At 37.2% G+C, this 15,824-nt stretch overlaps 1 protein-coding gene across 2 annotated transcripts; it reads left to right on the forward strand.

Annotated features, from left to right (window-relative positions):
• The first annotated feature begins 6,442 nt into the window (after positions 1-6,442).
• Positions 6,443-15,491, forward strand: LOC104249232 (putative lysine-specific demethylase JMJ16). Of its 2 annotated transcripts, none has more exons than XM_009805611.2 (10): positions 6,443-6,764; positions 8,764-8,828; positions 8,959-9,257; positions 10,877-10,948; positions 11,087-11,164; positions 11,475-11,948; positions 12,048-12,269; positions 12,499-12,657; positions 13,555-13,923; positions 14,620-15,491. In XM_009805611.2, the coding sequence occupies exons 3-10, from the start codon at positions 8,964-8,966 to the stop codon at positions 15,310-15,312; spliced, it is 2,361 nt and encodes a 786-aa protein (XP_009803913.1). In that variant the 5' UTR covers positions 6,443-6,764; positions 8,764-8,828; positions 8,959-8,963; the 3' UTR covers positions 15,313-15,491. The 2 variants fall into 2 exon arrangements, with proteins under 2 accessions (XP_009803913.1, XP_009803914.1); XM_009805612.2 differs by having other exon boundaries at positions 6,461-6,764; positions 8,764-8,835.
• The last annotated feature ends 333 nt before the right edge of the window (positions 15,492-15,824 follow it).

A 15,824-nucleotide genomic window follows, 5' to 3' on the forward strand; every position in this document is an offset into this window, starting at 1 on the left:
TCCAATTTACTTGATTGTTTTGATTGTTCCAATTCCCTTGGTTGTTTCCACTATTCGAATTACTTTTGTTGTTTGAATTCCAATTCCCTTGATTTCTTTGTGGTCGCCATTGTTGTTGATTCAGGCCTTGATTGTTGTTTCTTTACCCTTGGAAGTTGTTCACATATTGTACTTCCTCCTCTTGTTCATTGTACGACTCATCTTGATCAAATCCACTATCATCTTGCTCATAATTTTTAACACGGGTTTGCACTTGAGGACCCTTTTGCCTTCTCTTGTTTACAATCACACTAACTCCCTCCATTGAATTAACTTGCTTAGGACCTTGCACTTGTTGAATTTGAGCTTTGGCTAGTTGATTTATCGTGGTGATCAACTCAGAAATTACTTGCCCATGATCATGTAATTCTTTATGCAAGTGAATCACATTTGGATCACCTTGAAGAACATTTGCTCTACTTTGACATGCCGATGAAGTATCTACCATTTCATCTAGAATCTCACAAGCTTCTGCATACGGCGTTGGCATGAAATTTCCACAGGCAAGTTGGTTGACCACGCATTGATTAGTAGTATTGACTCCCCTATAGAAAGTTTGTTGAATCATAGCCTCTATCATATCATTGTTCGGGCACTCTTTCACCATAGTACGGTACCTCTCCCATATCTCAAGCAAAGGCTCATTGGGTTCTTATTTGAAAGCTAGAATCTCATCCCTAAGAGTTGCCATATGCCCGGGAGAAAAGAACTTGAAAATAAATTTCTCGGCCAATTCATCCCATATATGGATAGAATATTTTGGCAACCTCTCTAACCAATCCAAGGTCTTCCCCCATAGAGAGAAAGAAAATAGCCTCAACCGTAAAGCATCCACATAGACGTTTATCAGTTTACTCCCCCAACAAGTATCCACAAACCCTTTCAAGTGCTTGTACGCATTTTGATTCGGAGCCCCGGTGAAGAATCCTCATTATTCACAAAGTGTAAGCATAACATTTATGATTTTAAAGTTTCCCGCCCTAATGCGGGGCAAGACTATGGCACTTGCATATCCTTTGTTCGGCAACATCTGGTATGGAGCCGCTCTTTGTGGAGGTGGGGGTAGAACGAGAACATTGTTTTGAGGCGACCGGCCTCGTCTATTTGCTTGAGGTTCACGAGAAACTTCTTCAACTTGATTGTCTTCCACGCCCACATCCCCCATAGGCATATTTCCAAGAGGATCATTGTTGTTGAGAGCCATTGTTCACCTACAGTTGTTTCAGCAAAAAAAATAGTAACATGAAAAAAAAAGACAATTCACATACAAAACCAAATATATAGCTAAATCTGTTTTTAGCACCCCGGCAACGGCGACAAAAATTGATGTTGTCCACAACCACATCCTCTATTTGAGGTAGTGAAACGGTAGATGCAATAGATTGGGATCTATGAGATTGATGTCGGGGTCGAATTCCACAGGGAGCTATGAGATTGGGATTAGTGGTATATATTTGGACTAAGCACGTGAGGTATCTAAATTGCACTTCCACAAATATGGTTGTGATTTACTTCTAAAATTATGCTAAAGATTGCAATTCTAAAAATATGAAACTAGGAAATATTGTTTTTGGTTGTTTTTCAAATATTGTAAAAAGACCTAGGGCTATGACCTTCACCTAGGTGTTTGCCTAATGGGTTGCAAACTTTAAGGTTTTTTCGTTGGTCGGGGTGTATTATAGCTATCAAATCTCAATTACCCACTCAATACCTCTCGGTAAGAGAGTGATTTTGCCCAATTGGCTTTCTCAAGTCCAAATGAGTATTGAACAAATCAATTGATAAATTTCTCAAGTCGGGTTTTACTATCTCTAGATTCAACACTTTAATTGGGCTAACAATCTCTTGATTTCATCCCAAATTCTTGTTAGCTAAGTTTTTCTAGACTAGGTCACTCTTTCTCAAGTAGAGACCAAGTCAATTAAGCATGAACTAATATTTGCAACCATTAATTCTACAAAAAAAAGAGCAAGAACAAGGCTAAATAATCAACACCCAACCATAAACAAGCTATAAATTAAACACCCATTAGGTTTACACACTAGGGTTGGGTGACAACCCTAGTTAGAAATTTAGCTACTCATGCTTGGAATAGAAGAAACAGAAGAAGAAATGATAATAAAACTCATATTCAAAGATTAGAAGACAAAAATCTAATGTTTAATCACTAAAGTAAGCTAAAGTTGCCTAAAGCAGTAAAAAAATAGTTACAGATATTCAGATATTCAAAACATGACCTAATTTTGTGAAAGAAGTCTATTTATACACAGTTGGAAATTTCGGACAAAATTGCCCTTTCGGAGGTTCTGCGGTCGTACATTCCATGTGCGGTCCGCACTTCCTCTTCAGTCTTTACAGGAGCTTGGTCTGCGATCGCATAATTTTGGGATGCGGCCGCATCTAGAGTATTTTGTGGTCCGCGCATTTCCTGGTGCGGCCGCACAGGTCCTTTCTGCGGACCGCTAAATTCTGCGGCCGCACAATAATTGTGCGGTCCGCATATCCTTAAGGCTTGAATTGGGACTTCTCTGAACTTGAACTCTAGCATAACTTCTGTGGCCGCACATTGCCTTTGGGCTCTGTGGGATTTCCTTTGCATTCTGTGGCCGCAGAAGGAATTCTGCGGTCCGTAGAAGGAATTCTGCGGTCTGCACATTGGCCCTTTTTCCCGCTTTTTGTCCTTGTGTTCACGTTACTCATTTTTTAGTTGGATTTCATCTTTGTGGCTCATTTTCCAATACTTCTACATTAAGCACATTTCATCAGTTTTTGGGAATATAATTAAGCACTTTTGGACCAAAACGAAAGCTAAAAGGCGCTAATAAGTAGTCAAAATCCTCACTTATCAGTCCTCCGTGGCGGTAGAATCCACGCCATCAAAAAAACTGCGAAAAGGGTCATCTGCTCCATGGAACCCCTTGTTAGAACGAGGTTTCATTATTTGAGCCTCATTAAACATAGACTTAGTGAATGAAGGCGACTTAGAGAGGTTTATCACCCCGAGTGCGTCGGTCAGGGCATTGCCCACTGCCCGGGAAGCACCGACCACGACTTCCTCATCGACCTCCCTAACTTAAGCCAAAACGGCCTTGCCCTTCTCTAGTTTGGAAGCCTCGTCCACGACCTCCTCATCGCCCTCCCTGATTTGAGGCAGATCGGCCTCGTCTCTCTTTGGTTCGAAGGCCCCTTGTCCCTCGAACTGCGACCGTACGCGAGCCACTAGTTCAGAGGATTCTTCTTCTTCTTCTGACTCATCCTTCAACCGGTGGAGTGAGTCCGATGAGGGCACCCGAGAACTAGTATTTTCTTTAGGCTTCGCACCGACCTCCTTTTTATTTTCTTCTTCTCTAAGCCTGGAGAACTCGGAGCCTTTTTTCTCTTTTTCTTTTCATCACCCTGTCTCGGAACAAGGGACTCGGCGGGGAAATCCTCGTCACTAGATGGAGGCCTCATCGTGACATCCTTGGATAAACATGCAAAGGGAAACAAAACAGATAAAAACCCAGAAACACAAGAAAAAACCCCAAGTATTACTCACTTAGGAAAGGAATCTCACTATGAGAACTGGCCTTCCACCGGCTCTTCGAAAGTTCGCGCCATGCGCATTTGAAATATGGTTTTTCTGACACAATGCCCTCGACCCACTCCTTGAGTCGAGGGACTACATTCGGTACCCGAGCAATAGCTGCACCACCACCAAGCATCGATAAGAAAGAAGGAAAGGAGAGTAAAATAAAATTTTGGAAAAAAGAAATTTTACTTACGTTTTGTGTTCCACTTATTGGGGATTGGCATGCACTCTACTGGGATCAGGTCCGAGGTCCTCACTGGGACAAAACGGCCTAGCCAGCCTCGATACCAATCTTTATCGATGCTCAAGAACGGGGCTCTACTAGTCCGGGCTCATCTACTACATGACAGATCAGGCTCGTCTAATACATAACAAATCGGGCTCGGAACCTAAGGGATTGAAGATCAACCCTGAGTTTCGTCGAACCAGAACACGAGATCAGAATGCCCGTCCTCGAGAACATTGAGTCCATGATTCAGGAATCGACCCTGACCACGAACGAGCTCGAGGAAACATTATCAGTATAACCAATAGAAGACCGAAATAACGGAAGGCCGAAATATCTATGACCGGTTGGGTATTACGGCGGGAATCTCGGCAGATATCAATAAGGAACTCACAAATTAGCAAATTAGTAGATTTTTACCTTTCATAGAATTGTACCTAAAGTAAGACTCCTCTACTATATAAAGGGGGTTTGATTACTTGTAAAGCACATTGTAACAATCATTCAGAAGTAATATACTGTTATTTTCTCTTTAAGTTCTTATTCAGCGGTGCCTTGACACTAATCGAAGCGCATTCTATTCAAGGGTGGCTCACCCCCAAGGCTGTAACTGTTCAATTCGTGTGGTTTGAATTTACTTTATCATACTTTATTTCAATTGCAATTTAATTTATCACTTTGTATCAATTTAATCCACTTATCCTTAAACCACTTACAAATTCAATTGTTATCCGATTTTGATGGTAAACAGAAACATATTCAATACATTATAGTTTGCTACTCATAATCACTAGAATACCTTGTGTGTCTTGCTAGTGATTATGGTGGAAATAATTTAGTTCAATAGGAGTAGCATAATAGGTTTGGGAATTAGGATTTTGAGTTTAAAATGCTTTATTATTTTTAAACTTAATGTATAAATATATCTTTTTACATGTAAATTTATTAGGTACGGTTCGATATTTTTTCGATTTACTTTCATAAAATAAAAAACTTACCATAATTATTGGTATGGTAATAGATGTATATAAAACCCTACAACTTTATTAAGAAAAATAAACCTAAAAATCAGTTCGATATAGTATGGTTCGGTCGATTTAGTCGAGTTTAAATATTCATTGACACCCTCTAGCTAAGGGTAGAGATTTATCATACCACAACCCTCTATGGTGTAGTACTTGCTCCTGTCTTAACGACGCACTTCATAAGCTTAACACAACATCATAATATATTACATAGACGGGTCAAAAACATTTTCTTAATTTCAGCATTGTAAATGGATATAAAGACCCATTCCTTTTTGGCATTAGTAGAGTGACATTATTATCTTCTTTCCTTTTTTGATATGTGATGATGTTTATCATCAAATATTTAAATAATGTTAGATGAATTAAAGTGAAAATTTTAAAACTCCATCGTTGGGGTTCTTTTAAGCTTGAAAACATATAAATGAGTTTTGCAATTTATTGAAATTTTGGATTGATGATTGATGTTCGTTGGGATGTCATTTTGTACTTATGGTTAAAATCTAAAGTTATTTGGCGAAGATTTAAGCTATTTAATGATTTTTTTGTTAATTGTACTTTGTAGGAGGCGAAACTTAATGTTTTTTATATATAGTATTATATCATATTATAATAAGTATATAATATCGTATATCGAGTATACAAACAATGTTAGAAAGAAAATATGGGATTTGCAACTGTAAACTTAAAAATATGGCTACTAGGTGCAATATAATATTTTGGGCTATACTTTTGTGCGAATCTCTTATTTTTTAAGAGGCAAGTGCACAGATAGACATTCATAGGGATACTATTTAGAGAATAACCAATACTTATTTTGTCTTAAATATTTAAACTAAAAATGTTAACTTTAAAATAATTTAGAATATTAATGTCCTGAAAATTTGAATGGAAAAACTGAAATTCATGATGCACTGGCTAATTCTTAAATAACACTCCTTAGAGTGGCTACCTAGTGTCATTTCTACATTTTTAAAGTGTAAAAGGTAGCACTGTATACAAAATATCGTGAAAATAGCACGGGATAACCCGTTTTCGAACTGGTAATTGAAAAATAACCAGGTTTGCAAAGTGATTGAAAAATAACCACTATTTTGTTGCAACACGGAAAGTTCCAGCATAATATACTGGAGATTGATGCACTTGTGTGTGAACTTCCAGTTCTCCAACACACGGAAAATTTCATCATAATATACTGGAGATTGGAGCACTATTAGAACTCCAGTATATTATGCTAAAATATTTTTCTGATTTTGAATAGTGTTTTTGTTCAAATTTATCTTTACATGAAAAGTGACTAAATTTCAATTACTTTTGAAATCCCGTATTAACTCGGGTTCGGAAGAAAAGTATAAGTGGATTTTACGACTCGAACTCGTGACGACGTGACCTTAGGACATAGGGGTCTGGGGAGGGTAGTGTGTACGCAAACCTTAGCCCTACCCTAAGGTAGAGAGACTGTTTCCAAATAGAAACCCGGGAGACTCGAACTCACAACCTCTCGGTTGGAAGTGGGGTTGTTTACCATCATAGCAGGCCTCTTGCTTTTAAAGTATAATCCTCAAAATTTAACCTTATATTATACTCAGCGGATTTAAGTTGAAAATCACGGATCTAAAATTTTAAACATTTAAACATAGATCATCAAATCCAAATATGAAAAATTGGGATATTTGGTTTGCACATACAATTAAAAGGCAGAACAATAAAAATCCTCCATAGTTGATTCCTTCAAGTTTTATATAAGCTCTAGGGTTTTGGGTTTTTTTCACTGGACAAACCCTTTTTCTCCATTTTCAACACAATTTTTTTCTGCTAACCACTCTTTTCCAGTCAAATAAAAAGAAATTGGGAGAATCTTTTGATGCAAAACTACAATCAATTCTACCGTCTAATTTTCTAGGTATTTACAACGTATTCTCATTTTTATACTGCTTTGTAATTTCTTAATAGTTACAGTTACAAGTTTCAATTTTTCACACAATGGATGTGTGATATGTGTGTATTCCTATTTGTTCTTTGTAATCGTGCTGAAATGTGAAATGGGATTTTTTTTTTGGTTTTTGGGTATTTAGTACTCTTTCCATCCAATTTTATGTGGCCATGTTTGACAAGGCAGTAAGCTTACGAAAGAAAGGCGGTTATTCAAACATGTGGTCTATAGATATTTGCGGTAAAATAAATGAGAAGTTTAGAATTACATTTTTAGAATGTTGATGTTTTTAGTTACAATTGCAAGTTTTGGTTCAAGTTTAAATTTTTCACATAATAAATGTGTGATATGTGTGTATTTCCATTTATTCTTTGTAATTGTGCTAAAATATGAAAGGGGATTGTTGATTTTTGGGAATTTAGTACGCTTTCCGTCCAATTTTATGTGGTAGTGTTTGACATGACACGAAGTTTAAGAAAGAAAGATGGATTTTGAAACAAGTTATAGATATTTGCAGTAAAATGAGAAGGTTAACTTTAAATTCTTAGAATGTCAATGTTTTTAGTTACAGTTGCAAGTTTTGGTTCAAGATTTAATTTTTCACACCAATAGATGTGTGATATGTGTGTGTATTTCTATTTCTCCTTTGTCATGGTGCTGAAATATGAGACGGGGTTGTTTCTTTTTGGGAACTTAGTACTCCCCGTCACAATTTATGTGGCGGTGTTTGATTAGGTGTGAAGTTTAAGAAAGATAGAAAAACTTTTGAAACATGTGGTCTAAACGAGTTATAGTTATTTGTGAGACTATAAATCATTTCATTAAGGGTAGATTGTGAAGTTTAAAGTTAAATTATTTTTAAATATAGAAATGTATCTTTTTTTTTTTGGACAGAGAAAAGTGTGCCACATAAATGGGGACAGAGGAAGTAATGGATAATGAAATTACCCGAATCGAGCAAAATGGATACATATTACATAGGATTCACATAGCTGACTTCAATTAGAATTATGACCCTGTAACTGCAAAACTACCATCACCTTTTGCGGTCTAATTTGTAGGTACTTCAGCATATTTTCATTCTTATGCTGCTTCATACATGTCTTACTTACAGTTGCAATATTTGATTCAAGGTTCGATTTTTCATGCATAGACAATAGATGTGTGGATATGTGTGTATTTCTATTTGATCTTTGTCATGGTGCTGAAATATGAATTGGGTTTGTGCTAGTTTTGATACTTTCAGAGACTTGTTCTTTTTGGGAATTTAGTATCAAAGAATGAAATGGACCTGAATAGAGCAAAAACGATTCACAGATTCATATAGCTGACTTTGATTAGACTAGGATTAAGATTCAGTTGATTGATTGATTATTTTTCTGAGAAAAGAAAAATAGTTTCTTGAAGTGAAGTGAAGGCATTATTGAAGGAGAGAGATGTCGGGTCTGTAAATTGCATTTGCTAGGAGATAGAGGGCTTTTTATAACCACGAGTGATTTTTTATTTGATCCATCGTAAATATTCTTTGTTATCCCATTCGACTGGAACTTGCTAGGAGTGTTTGATAGATTGACCAAGCTAAGATGTTATACGAAGAGAGTGTCCAACCATTTACGTTAAACAGCCCTGCACTTGCCCTTGGATTTGGATATGTATAAATTTGTGCCTATTATTGACCTTACATACGAAAAAACATGTTTATGAAGAATTTGGTTAGAATGTACTACACCCACTTTTATTGACCTTACAATACAGTCACAACCAAGTTCATTTTCGGTTACTTAGTCTTTTGTAACTTGTACAGATGATTTAATCTTATAATGTCATATTTGGCTAAGGTCTGTGTTCACTCTACCCCCAGACCCTACTTTGATGGATTACACTGGGTTATTTGTTGTTGTTGTAATTGTAATGTCATATTTGGCTAATGGCTAGTATTTACCTTCTTATCTGTGTTCTCTTGTTGCAGATCTCAGATCTGAAGTTTTAACTGATGGATTTCTGATTGTACTTGACAGAGATATAAAGGTGAAGGTAAGAGGTACTACTTATATGGACATTGATGAAGTATGCCTATATTTGGTCATTTGCTTCCTTAGTGTTAAAAGGCAAACTATGTCCATGTCACATTCCTTGTCCACTAATACTTTCTCTTTTGTTTCAGTGCTAATGGGGGCCAAGCGCACAAGATCGAATAGTGAAAGTGACGATGGTTACAAGTTGTCAGTTCCACCTGGTTTTGAATCGCTAATGTCATTCACACTAAAGAAGGTGAAAAATAGTGAAGAAGCCTGTAATTCTGTGGCTCTTGGGAGTGGGTTTGCGCAAGGTCCTAGCCTGGTTGCTGCTACTTCAACAATTATTAGCACAGGAAAGCTTAAGAGTTCTGTTAGGCATAGGCCTTGGATTCTTGATGATCATGTTGATCACATTGAAGACGATTCTGAATTTGAAGATGATAAGGTCATTTAGTAAGATTTTCATAAAATTTCTCATGAATATACTTTTTATTTCCATCTCCAGTATCGAAAAATTAACCATAGATTTCTACTCCGGCTGTCCTAAATGCATGTGACACTCTTTCCTCTTTAGCATGTCCCAAAAAGAAAGACACCTTTCTATATTTAGAATAATTTTACTTTAAAATCCCTATTTTATCCTTAATGACATGATTTCCAGCCACACAAATGTTTAAGGCTTGTTTTAGATCACAAAATTCAAAATCTTCTTTTCTTTTTTAATCTCGACGGAGGGAGTGTTAATTAATCAAACTGTATTGACTATGTGTAGCTTTTTAATATCTATATTTCTGTAAAAGAAAAGGTCTCGCTAGATTTTCCCCTTGTGGTTCTTATTGTAAAGGCAGGAAAAGAAGAGTGAGGACCATAGCTGGTGCCTCTCTGGTTGGAGAGGATGAGATAAACATATCTGGACTCTGGTGAGAGATGCATCTAGGGACACTATTTTTATGCTATACTGGCTGCTGAGGGTTATTCCTGTTGGCCATAAGCATCCTTGTGTTTTTTGAACAAGAAGAACATTGTGTTAACTGATAGGTGGTTTGCAATAGGAATGACGTATCCATGGAGAAAATGAACTTTGGGCCTAACTCAATCTCAAAAGGCAAGTTAATGGGATGAAAATCGTGCAACACCAACGAGACAACCCATTTCCTCAACCTATGCGGCATAGTAACATTCCCGTTTGTGTCTAACCTGGTTATTTGGAGCGTGGACAACATAATATGAGGCCCAATATTGGGAAATACAACAACAAGATGAGTCCGACTCCAATACCATGTTAAGAAAATTGAACTTTGAACCTAACTCAACCTCAAAAGTTAGCTCATTAGGTGAGTATTGTCCGAGACCATATAATGGGACAACCAATTTCCCCAATCAATGTGTGACACTCTAACTGTGTCAATGGGCTTTATAAAAAAATATATCCTGGCAAGGTTGGTTTGATTACAGGTCAAGGATAATCTTCTTTTCTTCTTTTCCACGTGTATTCTCTTCTTCATTTGATTGTCTCTGGCATCACTTGGATAAAGGTTAAGGGCTTATGTATTGTAATCTATGTAGCACGGACTCTTCAAAATCCTCGCCACACCCGTATCGACACAACATGGGTGTGGCTGTGGGATCTATACCGGATTTGGTTTACTTACCTTGGGTACTTTGACTACATTCTATGACAGAGAAGTATAGATTAATTGGGTATATATATATATATATATATATATATATATATGTAGAGAGAGAGAGAATTATATAAAGTATGAGAATGTTTTTCTATTACGCGAGATATGTTATGAATAAAATATTGGTGATTAACTAATCGAAATATATACTTTATAATTTGTGATATACATGTACTGGTTGTATCCGAGCACGGAGCACCCGTATCATTCGGGTCCATACCCTCAAATCGTAAACTTATGTGACGAAGCATCCAACCTCTAGTTTAACACCCGGATCGGATACGCGCACCCGAGTCCGAGCAATATAGACCGTAATTGTTGGCATGTAGTGCCGCTGAAATAGTGGTTTGGTGTTCTGGGTTTTGATTTATTTTTGCAGAGTTTGTCTTCAAGTGCTTTTCTTCCCAAAGGAGTGATCCGAGGATGTTCCAGCTGCCACAACTGCCAGAAGGTTCATTCTTCCTTAATATTGTATAATATTTGGTTTCAAGGCAAGGATTGTATGTTCTCTACCCAAATGTTAATTTGGATCGTATTTTTTTATTATTTTCCATTGAGCTTATGATGTTTCTGGTGTGCTTTTTCAAAGGTTATTGCAAGATGTCGTCCAGAATTGGCACGCATACCTTCACTTGAAGAGGCTCCTGTATTCCATCCTAGTGAAGAGGTATTCCTTGACAGTCCCATCTCTCTTTCAGCCTGGTATATGCAGGGGAAGATGCAGCTACCCAACTACGGGTTCAACTGAACCTAGTAACTTATACAGGATTTAGTTATATATGTAAAATTTCACCAAAATTCTATAAATACAATATTTTGAACCCTTAATTGTAGTTTTGTAATGAGTTCAATGGTAAAAACATGAAAATTGAACCCATCAAGTTAAAATCCCGGATCTGCCTCTGGTCGTGTATGCCCTCTATTGCATCTTAATATCTTGACAGACTCTTCTTTCATGACGTTAAATCTTATTTTAGGAATTTGAAGATACTCTGAAGTATGTAGCGAGCATCCTTCCACATGTCAAGCACTATGGAATATGCCGTATCGTTCCTCCCTCTTCCTGGAAACCACCTAGCCGCATTGAAGAACCGAGCACGGTATATGGAGTCAACACCCATATCCAGCGCACTAGTGACCTCCAGAATCTGTTTTTCAAGAAAAGGCTTGAGGGAGCCTGTACAAGGACGAATAATAAACAGCAGAAAACCCTAAGTGGGAAGTCAGATTTTGGACACGACATTGAACGTAAAGAATTTGGCTGCTGTAATGAACACTTTGAATTTGAAAATGGGCCAAAGCTAATGCTGAAATATTTCAAGCATTACGCTGATCATTTCAAGAAGCAGTACTTTGTCAAGGAAGATCAGATTACGGCGTCAGAACCATCAATTCAGGATATCGAAGGGGAATACTGGAGGATTATTGAGAATCCAACCGAAGAAATTGAGGTTTTTCTCGGGAACTGCAATTATCTTTTCTAGGGATCCGTCAAACTCTTTTTCCTTAATCATTTTTTCATTCTTTTCGTTGTCAATTTGGTTTGTTAGGTTCTCCAGGGAACTAGTGCGGAAATTAAAGCAACTGAAAGCAGTTTCCCACATGAAGGGGATGTAACTAGTCGTCGTCCTCCACAATATGTAGAATCAGGTTGGAACTTGAATAATACCCCTAAGCTTCAAGATTCTCTTCTCCGTTTTGGAAGTCGTGAGAGTTCCTCTATTTTGCTTCCTCGTCTCTCCATTGGAATGTGTTTCTCATCAAATCTGTGGGTAAGATTTAGAGTTTCTTGATTAAGCAATGACATTTATTCTTATAATCCAAATTATTCTTGGCATATCCTATCACATCTTTGTTTTTCGGTAAGGGGCATCATCGTTCTTGGGCGGCATCTGTTGGAAGCCGAAAGTATTAATGAGCATTGGTCTATTTGTTAGCATTACCTATTTTATTATGTTGATTAATTGCCAATATTTTCTGCTTTTTTCCATCTTGCAATAGAGAATTGAAGAGCACCACTTGTATTTGCTGTCTTACATACATTTTGGTGCCCCAAAAATATTTTATGGGGTTCCCGGGAGCTATCGTTGCAAGTTTGAGGAAGCTGTCAAGAAGCATCTGCCGCAGTTGTCAGCACATCCTTGTTTGCTTCAAAACATTGTGAGTTTCAAATTCATGAAATTATTTTTCATTATTTTGAGAAGGAAAGGCTTGTTAGAAAGAAAGGGATACATGTTGACCTGGTTCCCTTTTCAATTTTACCAATAAGCTGTCCTCTCCTATTTGTATAGCCAGAAAAAAAAAAAAGGAAGACCTCCATTAAAGAATGAGGAAGTATTTCTTTACCTTTTCAAAAAAAGAAAGAGAAAAGAATGGGAAGTATTTGGTGCAATTATGGAATAATAATCCTCTTGGTAATTTATACTGCAAGCATGATGACTTTGGCTGCTTTGATTTCTCTTCTTTTTTGTGGGTTTGAATGAGTATGCGTGGGGGAGTAGTCTTTGGTTAATCGGAAGTTATCCAGAAGAAGTTGAACATAATATTTTGAGATTTTCAACCTTAAGGACATATTTTGGTTATTGCTTAATGTGTATGTTTCTAACAAGACTCGATCCTTCTTAGCATTCTATTTAGTGACATGTATTCCCTGAATCTTTTTATGGTGTTACTAATCATTTATTCTCTGTCTTAATTTATGTGGTGCCATTTGACTCGGCACCAAGTCTAATATAAAGAAAGGAAGACTGTTAATACTTATGGTCTGAAACAAACCATAAATATTTGTGTGCCGGTAAATCAATTCATTAAGGGTAAAGTAGGTTTCTAAAGATAAATTGTTTCAAAATTAGGAAAGGTGACATCCTTTTTAGGACTGAGACGGATAGGAAAAAGGAAAAAGTGCCACATAAATTGAGACGGAAGGAGTATATGGTTTAAGTTTGATAAGGCCCGTCTAAAATTTCTTTTTCGTTTCAGAAGAGATGAACTATCATATATGAAAGGTTTGTTTATTACCTCCCATTTGATCCATCAATCTTCATATCCAAAATGCAGGCCTTTCAGTTCTCTCCTTCTGTATTGACTTCAGAGGGGATACCTGTTTATCGTTGTGTGCAAAATCCAAAGGAGTTTGTTCTCCTTCTCCCTGGAGCATACCATGCACATGCTGATAGCGGCTTTAATTGTTCCGAAGCAGTAAATTTTGCTCCCTTTGACTGGTTACCACACGGCCAGAATGCTGTCGAACTGTATTCTGAGCAGGGCAGAAAGACATCAATCTCCTATGATAAGCTGTTGTTTGAAGCAGCCACAGAAGGAATTAGGGCCTTACCGGAACTTCCGCTGCTACACAAGAATTTTTTTGATAATTTAAAATGGAGAGCAGTTTATCGGAGCAATGAGATTTTGACAAAAGCACTTAAGGTAATCCCTCTATTATTCTTGGTTTCGCTATTTATATAAGGAGCCCTTCCAAAATCTTGAACTTCAATTTTAACAGGCTTTCTGCTTATTCTTGAGGGCTTTTTCCTTTTTGTCCCGTCCGCCAATAATAATTACGGGCACTAGCCCAAATATACAAAATACATACAGTGGTTATGTATGTAATGGGTAATATTTTTGTATATTTTATGTATATTATATACAAAACATATACATTTGCCGGCTATTATATTTTAGGGCGGCACAAAATTGTAATTATGCCTATTCTATGAATAAAGACATTGTCGTTTCTTCCCTGTTGCATTGTGTTTCTGATTTTGGTATCATCCGCGACTGTTTTTCCCTCTTTAGTCCTTAGAACTCATTTTATCAAGGTAAAAGATGTCTTGCAGACATCTGACTTTCGGGTCAAGCATTTCAAAGGCACGTTCAACATTAAGTCATGCTTCAGATATTTCTAGGAAATATTAACCCGGCTCTTTCGTAGTTCTCCCTTTTTGGTATATGTTCTGTGAGCAGCTCAATTTCCTTGTTCTGGAAGTTAAGACTTAGCTTCTGTTTAAAGTGTGAGCAATCATTACTGACTAGTATGTTGTCTAGAAATATATTCATGTAGAAAATGATATATCGTTTCATTTCTATTGGAAGTAATTTTGGGTTATTTCTATATTTGTATAGTCACGGGTTTCCACTGAAGTGAGAAGACGCACATATCTATGTGCTTCTCTTGAATCGCGAAAGATGGAGGATGACTTTTGTGCGACCACCAAAAGGGAGTGCCCTATATGCTACTATGATCTATACCTTTCCGCCATTGGCTGTAAATGTTCTCCACATAAATATACTTGTCTTCTTCATGCCAAGCAGCTATGTCCTTGTGCATGGAGTGAGAAGTATTTGCTTATACGCTACGAAATAGACGAGTTGAACATCATGGTTGAAGCTTTGGATGGGAAGGTAAGTGCAGTTCATAAGTGGGCAAAAGAAAAACTTGGATTGCCTGTGTCCGACGTCTTTAAAGATGCCAGCAAGGATGGAATGAAGGTGAAATCAGAGTCCGGACAGTCATTGGACATTGAGCAGGATAGGAAAGAAGAAGTGTCAATTCCTTCAGTTGGTCCAAGTGCTAGAACAAATAATGTGAATCGGGTATCTGGTTCGTGGGTTGAGGCAGATGGATCGAGTCATCGGCCACAATCAAAAGGAATTATTAATGATAAGATTGAAGTTTTATTCCCAAAAATTTCACAGCATGCTACTGTTGGTAAAAATATTATGACCTCTTCCAATACAGTTCTCAAGAAGCATCTTGCACGGGAGTCTTCGTCTACTAAAAGAAGTGTGATTATTCTTAGTGATGATGAGAACTAGCAACCACTGAAATGAGCATTAGTGGCGCGTTAATACGTTGTTGTAAGTTGGTTCTCTGCTGTAAATTTGTAGACTATTAAGCTTGAATTCTGCTAAATGACTGGGAAATACTCTTTCAACTCAATCTTGGTACTTTGATTCATGTATAATTGTATATTCTAGTAGTCTGTTCCACTTTATTCTGACTTTGTTAATTGGTGATATGTATGTTGCATGTGATGCTTTGTGATTTGTTCCCAGGGCTTGTATTTGTGTTCCTTGGAATAGTAATAGTTTTTCATTCTTAACTAAAGGTCTCAAGTTCGAGCCTTGAAAATGGAATCCTTGGTGGTAACAGGTAACGTTAAACTCCCATACTTAGTGGCCTTACCATTGAGCCAGCACACACTGTCTTTACATCAACTCGGCTCTATGACCATTTATCAGTTGATGAAGCTCTTGTTCAAAAATCTGCATGTCTTGCTTCTTCAATCATATACCAATGCCTCAATTCCTCCTCCACCACCACCACC

This window comes from Nicotiana sylvestris, chromosome 2 (assembly GCF_000393655.2).
Source record: "Nicotiana sylvestris chromosome 2, ASM39365v2, whole genome shotgun sequence".
Classification (NCBI taxonomy): Eukaryota; Viridiplantae; Streptophyta; class Magnoliopsida; order Solanales; family Solanaceae; genus Nicotiana; species Nicotiana sylvestris.